Here is a 9877-nt window from a genome sequence, read left to right on the forward strand (position 1 = left end):
TAGGATTGGAGTTTGGCGGCGTTGGCTCGAGTGTAAAATGTCGGTGTCTTGTGGTGGGGCATGAGCCTGTTCTTGCCCCACTGTGCCCTTGTAAATGTCGTCTCTCTTCCCCTTAATGATAATGACGAGAAACGTTGCGTTCCTTGTTCCTCAAAAGAGTACTGCATATCAAATTCTCAACTACTCCCTCAGTTTCTAAATATTTATCTTTCTAGAAATTTCAACAAATGACTACATACGGAGCAAAATGAGTGATTCTACACTCTAAAATATGTCTATATACATCCGTATGTGGTAGTTCATTTCAAATCTCTAAAAAACAAATATTTAAGAACGGAGGGAGTATTATCTAAGACCGAGTGCTTGCACTGTCGTTGCATTCCCTACCGGGTGTCCAATATGACAGTTTCGCCGCAGATCTCAACCTGGATCGCCAAACTCGCTTAGGTAGGTGCTGGTAGTATGCCTCCCTCCTATCATCTTGTATGTATCTACCTCTACCTGTGATAGCTTCCCCGGGAGCGATGAGCGTTTCTCTAAAACCCTGATGCTCACCAATGCTCGCTGCATCCTAGGCATTTTGTACTGTATATTCTTTTCGCTGCCAGCGAACATTGATGCTCACTGCGTCCTAGCTAGACACCGTATATCTGTCAATTCCTCTTAATTTAATGAAAAAAAATTGGATAACACCTACTATACTCCAGCGGTTTGATTACTGAACCAGAAGACCAAAAGCTGTAACCAAGCTTAAACTACTCCACGCACTTAGCAGCATGTGCAAGGCACTTCACATGACTCCACGCACTTTCCGGCACCAAACACGTTATGTCTGCCAAAGTTTGCACTGAGGCGGCACATTCGCCCAAACTACCCACACACTTTGGTAACTACTCCCTCTTTCCATAATGTTTTTTTGACACTAGTGTAGTGTCAAAAAATGTCTTACATTATGGAACTGAGGGAGTAAATTAATACCCATACTACTAACTCAAGTGCATATAGAGCTGCCTTAGCACACCAAGCATACAAAAAATATATATACAAGTCATAGAGATGCGTACAGCTCTTCAGTAAAAAAATGAACACACACAAGGACTGAGCATAGAGTTGCTGTCTTGATGCAATTACCAAGGTCCGATCCAGCAAGCAAGATCCCATCACGCACCTCGCCATCGTCTTCCCTACCGTTCTTCCTCCCAGCACCTTCAACCCAACACGTACTTATTGAGAGGCGGCGGCCATGGCGGCGCTCGGCGGTATGCTTGCTGCTGCCATGCTCAAGGTGGTGGGTGACCAGGTTGGTTCTCTGATTGGAGGTCAGATCGCGCTACAGATGAATTTGGACAAGGACCTCAAGAAGATGAAGATGGCGCTGGAGTCTGTCACGGCAGTGCTCAAGGTCGCGGAGAGGCAGTCCATCACCGACAAACTGACGGGTCTTTGGCTGAAGCGGCTCAAGGACTTCTTGTATGAGGTCTCTGACATGATTGATGAGTTCGAAGCAGATATACAAGCCATCACCCAGCCATCTGCGTGCAAGGTACGCATTTGTGCAGTAAATTGTTAGTATGGTACTTTTCTCCTTTTGAGAAACAAGTGCTTTACATCTGCTGCATCCAGATGCACACCACACCGGGGTGCTGAGCGGTAGCTTGCTTGGCTACAAAATGAGCTGCCATATAGGTATTCGAAAACAATTTGGAAAGAATTAGTTAAACTTACTGAGCTATTGAATCTGCTAGTAGATTGTTTGGCTTGATCTTGGATCTATGATTGTCCACATCTTCACCAACACTTTTTGCGACAAATGATGGATTTTATCGACTCAAAATGAAATATCAAGCGGACACAAACACAATGAGCACACACTCTGCTTCTTTATAGTTAGGATGCACACAGCTAATAAACACATCCACATCTTTACAATATTTGGTAATCTGTTATCCAGTCTCCACAACAATAATCTGGGCACCAGATCCTTGGATTAACTAGACATGGTTTTCACAGGCCTCAGCCTTCGGGCCGGGCATCTGAAACATCTCCATACCATTTTGTTTTAGCTCCAGTTCTCAGCACATCATTAAAGGTGGCATTGGTCTTAACCTTGGCAGTTACAGTCGGAGGTTCTTAGAAATAACAGGATGTCCCTCTTAATGTTTTAAACAATTTTTTTGAAGGCTGAATGCATTTGTAATATCTTACTATACTAAACTGCTGGGTGCTGGCCATTTTGTATTTTACTAACAATGCAACTGTCTTGCAGTTCTTCTCCTTCAAAAAATATTTGGCGTTCATGATCCCTTGTCTCACAATTGGCCCCAACATTACAATGGCCAATACGATGAAGAACATGAGGAACAACCTCAAGGTCATAACAGATCAACACAAGGAATTCAAGTTAACAGACTGCACTAATGCCAATGAGCCAAAGGTGACTGATATACGGGAAACATCATCAACCCTGGAGACACAAATCGTTGGGAGGACTGAGGAGAGAGATATAATATTGGTTTCTTTATCTGAGAGCATGACAGAAGATATCACAATCCTTCCTATATATGGCATTGGAGGCCTTGGCAAGACAACCTTGGCAAAAATGGTTTACAATAGTTCCCAGTTCAATGAATACTCTCAAGTGTGGGTTTACGTGTCTCAGACATTTGATTTGATCAAAATTGGCGACTCTATAATATCACAACTATCAGAGAAAGATAAAGAGAGTGGGTACACTGGAAAGCAGATGATCCGTAATTCCCTTGAAAAGCTCCTTGCCAACAAGAAGATTCTGATTGTTTTAGATGACCTGTGGGAAGACGACATATCTCAGTTGGAAGAACTGAAAGATATGTTAAAAGTTGGGGAGAGCAGTAAGGTGGTTGTTATAGCAACCACACGGACTGAAGGTATTGCAAAGAAGATATCTACCATACGACCATATAAATTAGCACCCTTAACTGATGATATGTGTTGGTCTATTATAAAGCAAAAGAGTGCATTTGAATCTAGAGGTGACAAAGAGCAATTGGTGGAAATAGGGAAGGTCATTGCAATGAAGTGTGCGGGTGTGGCTTTAGCAGCTAAATCACTTGGACACACGCTGCAATCTATGAAATCTGGTCTGCATCTTCTCTGGAAGATACATCTTCTACACAAGTGCTTGCATCTCTGAAATTAAGTTATAGTGTTATGCCTTCATATCTGAAGCTATGCTTTGCCTATTGTGCAATATTTCCAAAAGGTCACGAGATACTTAAAGATGATCTTATTCATCATTGGGTTTCTCTTGGTTTCTCTACTCGGGAGCTTGGCGAGAGATACATTAGTCAGCTTTTGGGCCTTTCTTTTCTTGACCATTTCAAGTCATCAACGGTGAGTTATGCATACCTTTTACGATTTGTTTTCATTGTTCTTTTGGAACTGGCGTAAAGTAACTCAAGTATAGTTGTAAAGTACTCCCTCCGTTCTAAAATAGATGACCCAATTTTGTACTAAAGTTAGTACAAAATTGGGTCATCTATTTTAGAACGGAGGGAGTACACAAGCTCACAGATATTGAAATTATAATATAATTCTAAAATTGCTGAGAATGATTTGGAGTACATCTCATTGCTCATAGTGCAGCTTTTCCAAATAACCTCTTGACAATATCTCATTGACTGATACACACAAATGCACCACAACACATCCCTACAATATTCAATTATTGGTTTTACTGTAGCATGTTAGTTAAACAAAAAGTACACATTAGTAAGTACTCCCTCGGATCTAGTATAAAGTTGAACTAAAGCAGTGACAAGGTGGATCCGAGGGAGTACTAAGGCCATCGGGAAAATTGTAATGTCCTGTTGTAAGAAATGCCCACCCCGAGGTCTTTAGTTCGCATCCAGATGTGGCACATGCATTTGCATAAACACAGTCTCTTATTTACACATGCTATTGGGCTTACTGTGACTAGCATGATTACTTGGTGCGAGAAGTTAATCTCCCTGTTCTTTTTCCGATATTCTTTTAGAATCAGTCTTTTTACAACATTAATCGAGAAATATACACCAATATATTTTGGTTCACTGTAGCGGTCTTAGAAATCATCATGGAGAATCACCCCAGGTATACATGCAAACCAGACAGTACCATCACAAAATAGTGTCAGACATACTCCCTCCGCAACTTAATATAAGACTTTTTGACATTGTTATAGTGCCAAAAACGTCTTATATTAAGTTACGGGGATACTCCCTCCGTCCCATAATGTAAGACGGTTTTTGACACTACCAATAGCATGAAAAAATGTGTTACATTATGGGACAGAAGGAGTAGTGTACATTATACTAGCGGTTTTGCCAGCCACCAGTACTCACGGGACAGAGATAGCTCGAGCTAACACACGTGGACAGAGTAACCCGCCAATGAACACATGCATCAGACGGTCAATCGCTAGTCATCTTACATCAGCCAAAAGTAATAATAATAATATTCCTGCTAGCGAGCTCACATTAAAAAAGCATCGATGCAATTCCTTTCACACAAAATGGTCAAATAGACAAATACACGTTTCTCTACAACTAAGAATAAGTTCGTACATATAATTATAAGCATATCTTCTGAAACCAGTGAGATCCCATCTTTAATGGACCATGGCAGCTATCTCCACCGGGTTTCGTCAAAATTGCTGGTGATGTATCTTATGTGATAGGTTGTTCCGTACTAGTGAGAGACTGAAAAATTGTGGTTGCTGCCGCGGGATCTGATGATGCAGGCTGCCTGTTGCAACTACCTTGATGGAGGCCGAGGCCGGCTACCACCTGCCTACATAGGGAGGTGGGAGACGATGAACAGCAACCTCCTCGTCTTTCTCGTTGATAGGTCATCATCCCTAGAGGCGAGGATGAAGCAAGGCAGTGCAGGGTTTTCATTTTCCTACATATTCTTGTTTTTTTGTGCTTCTGTTGCATTAGTGTTCGCAGTATTTTTTTTCTTATTCTGAATTTTATCAAATAATTGTTTTCCTTCCCTAGTTTCCTTGAATTCACATATTTTGTTAAGTAAAATCATGTTTAACTGGCAGACGCTGGCGCAAAATAACGTCGCGTCATCAAATATGATTTTGCAATATTTGAGACAAGAAATTCGTATGGGCTTGAGACTCAAAGTTCATAATTTTCTAGTTTGGATCTTAAAGACCAAATCTAAACTTGGGAAATAGCAGGGGACCAAAAATAAAATTTAGTGTTTAATAAAGGAGTTGACGCATGAAATGTTTTAGATTTGAGGAATGAAGTCATAAGTTGTTTAAATCTAAACAAATCCAAAAGTCTGACACTGCTGAATGATTTTGTTGCAGACTTTTGAGCTATATGATGAAGATGTTATATTGTTGACCATGCATGACCTGGTGCATGATTTAGCAAGATCTGTCATGGAGGATGAAATTATTTTTGTTGGCAATATCAATAATGCTGAAGGAAGCCGCTACCACTATGCATTGCTAGATGATTGTAGCAAGCCATTGGGATCAGACTTATCCAAGATAAGAGCGTTGCGTTTTATGGATTGTGACAAATATGAACTTCATGATGCTGCATTTTCATCTGCCAAGTCTTTGCGTGTCTTGGACTTAAGTGAGTGCACCATATATACGTTGGCAGATTGTATTGGTGAACTGAAGCAATTGAGATATCTTAATGCTTCAAGAGTCCAAGATGCAAAGATTCCGGACAGTATCACCAAGCTCTCAAAATTGATTTATCTGAATCTTCATGGATCTCCTACAATCTTAGCATTATCAGAGTCAATTGGAGAAATTGAGAGTCTAATGTATCTTGATTTGTCAAGTTGTTCGGGAATTACAAAACTGCCAGAATCATTCAGGAGGCTACAAAAATTGGCGCATTTGGACTTATCAAATTGCTCATCTGTGGAAGGAATATCAGTGTTCTTGGAGAGTCTCACAGAGCTAGAGTATTTGAACTTATCATACTGCCCAAATATCGGAGATATACCAGAAGTTCTGGGCAGCCTATCCAAACTGCAGTATTTAAACTTATCAAACAGCTCATATCTTCAATGTGGTAAAGAAGCAGAATTTTTGGGTGCCCTCACAAAACTCGAGTATTTGAACTTATCTTCAAGGGAATGTGGACTCAAAAAGCTCCCTGAATCTTTGGGCGGATTCAGTCAACTCAAGTACTTAAACTTATCAGGTTGGCGAGATATGAAAAAATTGCCAAGATTATTTGGGAGTCTGAAGAATCTGCGCCATCTTGACTTATCACGTTGTTATATGGTTGATGGTGTACATGAAGCTTTGGTTGGTCTTACCAGTCTGCAATATTTGAATTTAAAAGAAACACACGTCAGTTCCCTGCCAGATGATCTGACCAAGCTCCGGTATTTAAATCTATCTAGATTAAGAAACATACCAGTAGATTCCTCGGATGAACCGAACAAATATGCATTCAATTTCAACCCTCTCTCTGCAGAAACCTGGGACATTCTCATCAACCATATATGCGGAATTAATCTTTCAGAGCTAGAGCATTTGGACTTGTCTGGAAATTATAACATTGAAAGAATACCTGAAAGTATATGTACAGTTGGTAGCTTGAAGTTTCTTTATTTAGAGAATTGTTACAATCTTGCTGAAATACCTCAACTCGGTAGCAGTGCAATATCGTTACCACACTTTGTGGTGCGTGCTGGTAATGATGGATCTAGCAGCAATCTTGTCCTGCTAAAGTCCACAGATCCTTCTGAGCTGGAGATAACTAAACTCGAAAATGTGAAGTCCGCACGAGAGGCACATAGTATAAAATTAATGGAAAAGCAAAGCATTCGGAAGTTGAAACTGGAGTGGACTCAAGGTGTTGACAGATTTGTGGATGACAAACTGTTGCTGGAAAAACTAGTGCCTCCAAGCACGCTGAGTAGATTGGAGATAAGTGGTTATAACAGTGTCTGCTTTCCAGGCTGGGTAGTGGGCCAACTACCAAACCTGGACTCACTGGTTCTCAGAGATATGGCAAATCTGGAAGAGTGGGACACTTCATACTCCACCGGTGAGGAGAACGTGTTAAAAGTAGTAGGAATAAATGGTTGCCCAATGCTAAGGATGAAAGGGCCTCTGCCTAAATCTGAACAGTGGGAGATAATATGCAGTGATAATGTGTTATCATCATGGGATGAGTGCATTGTGTCACACACCAGTGCTTCCTCCTCTTCTCCAGTAACTACTATGTTGTCAGTTAGAGACTGCAAGGGGCCTCTGCATGAGTGGAGGTTGCTTCGACACTTCCCCGGACTCCCTTCTTTGTCTATTGCCAATTGTGGCGATCTAACCGGCTCACCAGATATCATCCAACTACTATCCTCTTTGGAGGAACTATGGCTACAAGACGAAGACATGGAAGAACTGCCAATATGGTTGGGCGAGCTCCCATCCCTAAAGAAACTGATTATAATGGGTAGCCATGGTGTAAAGGAGTTGAATGAGAACATGAGGCAACTCACAAAGCTTGAATCACTAACACTGAGCGGCTGCAGAAGCATATCTGCACTGCCACATTGGATAGGCGAATTAACCTCTCTCAAGGAACTTTTCATAGAAGACAATTATGGCTTGATGTTTTTGCCCGCAAGCATACAACAGCTCACCAGCCTCCAGCGAATAGGATTGGGTTGGTGCTATGCATTAGAGCACGTGGTTGCTGAACCAGAGGAGGGAAAGATGAAGCTCACTCACAACCAAGAAAGGGAATCTGCCCTGCCCACCTCTCTAAAGAGACTTTGTCTGAGTGGATGTGATGGTATCAAGTCTTTTCCTGAGGGAATACATCAACTCACTAACCTACAAATAACGGGGTGCCCTGGACTAAAGGAATGGTGTGAATTAGAGGAGACAAAGGCCAAGCTGGCTCGCATAGAAAAGAAGGTACGTGTCCTGCCAAGCCCTTTGTCATACATTTCTTATTTTGATATGCTTCATCTTTCTACTTTTCTTGATGTATTCAGTCTTGCATTTCTTATTGAGTTTTTCATGCATAAATGCAGAGATATTTATCTACTTGGCATTCCAATTTCCCTTTTGTTTAAAAGCGCCTTGCTTTGCAAAATATAATAACAGTGCAAAGACGAGTAGTCTAATTTCTAGAGTACGTCTAGTGACAGTGTACTGTCAAACACATAATATTGTGTCACGTATGTATGGCGCATATACACCTGACCTGGCCGCGTCTATCATTAGGAGAGATAGAGCTTAGGTTGTAACCGAATACCTCTTTGTAATCTCTCTCTCTTATCTCTTGTTCTCCAAGATGTAATCTTCTTATCTCTCTAGAAGATCTCCAACTATTTTGTATGCGCTGTTGCCAGGGAGGTGCGCCCCTGATTACATAACACGTAACGCGTCCCTGTGAACGAGGTAAGACGCTTCTGCCTATTCGCACATGGTAATCAGAGCTGCCTCTTCCAAACTCATCTAGGGTTCCAGTAGCAATAGCATCCATGTCTTCCTCCTCCGCCACCTTCCACTCAAGCCTAAACGGCCAGGTCACGGAGAAGCTCTCCCGCACAAATTATGTGCTATGGCGGACACAAATCACACCCCAGCTGAGAGGGGCTGGTCTCTTTGGCTATGCGGACGGCACCATGCCGGAACCAGCTAGCCTTCTCGATCGTCACCAAGGACAAGGACGGGAAGGAGACTTCTGAGCCCAACCCTCTCCACCCCATCTGGGTCAAGGAGGACCAGCAGGTGCTCGGCTTCCTGCTAAGCAACCTCTCAAAAGAGGTGCTCGTCACAGTGACCGCGATCACCACCACGCACGCGCTCTGGACGGCGCTGGCGGGCATGTTTTCGTCGCAGTCCTTGAGCCGCGTCAACAACATCCGCACCGCCCTCATCAATGCCCAGAAAGGTAATCAATCAGTCGCCGCCTACTTCGCCTCTATGCGTGGCCTCGCCGATGAGCTCGCCTCGGCCGGCAAAGCCATCCAGGATGACGAGATGATCTCCTACATCATCCATGGGCTGGACATGGACTACCAGCCTCTTGTCTCGGCCCTCGACGCCCGCGTCACGCCCGTCTCCCTCGACGAACTCTTTGCCATGCTCAGCAACTTTGATCAGCGCATGGCCCAGTTCCAGAACTCCGGTGGTGGCTTCAAGTTGTCTGCAAACGCCGCCACGCGTGGACGTGGCGGCCACTCCTCGCGCCCTCCTCATCCCAAGGGCAAGCACGGCGGTCCCGGCAACTCCACCAACTCAAGCCCTCGCTCCGGGCGCCCCAACTCCACCAACACCAAGGAGCGCCGTGGTGGCTATGGCAAGTCCCGCCCCGATGTTGTCCGTTGTCAGATCTGCGGCAAGCCTGGCCACATGGCCAAGGACTGCTGGTACAGATTTAATGAGGATGATGCATCTTCTGAAGATGATGACAAGGTGGCCGCCGCCGCGGAGGGAGCCTATGGCGTGGATACCAACTGGTATCTAGACAGCGGCGCCACCAACCATCTCACGGGCGAGCTGGAGAAGGTGACTCTCCGCAAGAAGTATCAAGGGAAGGATCAGATCCACACCGCCAGTGGTGCAGGTATGAGGATCAGTCATATAGGTCATTCAGTTTTTCGTACCCCTTCCCGTAAGATCCATCTTCGCAAAATCTTGCATGTTCCTAGTGCCAACAAAAACCTTCTGTCTGTTCATCGCATCACCAATGACAATAATGTTTTCATTGAGTTTCATCCCTCTTTCTTCTTGATCAAGGATCAGGCCACGAGGAAAACTCTCTATCGAGGTAGATGCGTTCGAGGACTTTACCCGTTGCTTCCGGAGTTTCGAAGAAACAATAAACAAGCTTGTGGTGCTATCAAGCTTTCG

General features: G+C 43.5%; 1 protein-coding gene and 1 pseudogene across 1 annotated transcript; both read left to right on the plus strand.

Moving 5' to 3' along the window:
• Positions 1–1243: 1243 nt before the first annotated feature.
• On the plus strand, positions 1244–8091 carry LOC119356995 (disease resistance protein RGA2-like). Its single transcript, XM_037623981.1, has 6 exons — positions 1244–1543; positions 2267–3102; positions 3180–3372; positions 5345–6392; positions 6648–7930; positions 8050–8091. The coding sequence occupies exons 1-6, from the start codon at positions 1244–1246 to the stop codon at positions 8089–8091; spliced, it is 3702 nt and encodes a 1233-aa protein (XP_037479878.1).
• Positions 8092–8986: 895 nt separating this feature from the next.
• On the plus strand, positions 8987–9125 carry LOC119296269 (annotated as a pseudogene).
• The last annotated feature ends 752 nt before the right edge of the window (positions 9126–9877 follow it).

Source organism: Triticum dicoccoides, chromosome 1A, assembly GCF_002162155.2.
Source record: "Triticum dicoccoides isolate Atlit2015 ecotype Zavitan chromosome 1A, WEW_v2.0, whole genome shotgun sequence".
Lineage (NCBI taxonomy): Eukaryota > Viridiplantae > Streptophyta > Magnoliopsida > Poales > Poaceae > Triticum > Triticum dicoccoides.

Excerpts from the sequence above, each read along its gene's own strand:
- LOC119356995 (XM_037623981.1), top strand. The coding sequence starts at position 1,244 with ATGGCGGCGCTCGGCGGTATGCTTGCTGCTGCCATGCTCAAGGTGGTG. Across the intron at positions 3,373-5,344 it reads ACCATTTCAAGTCATCAACG|ACTTTTGAGCTATATGATGA; the intron begins GTGAGTTATGCA and ends ATTTTGTTGCAG. Across the intron at positions 6,393-6,647 it reads TGATCTGACCAAGCTCCGGT|TACCTCAACTCGGTAGCAGT; the intron begins ATTTAAATCTAT and ends ATCTTGCTGAAA.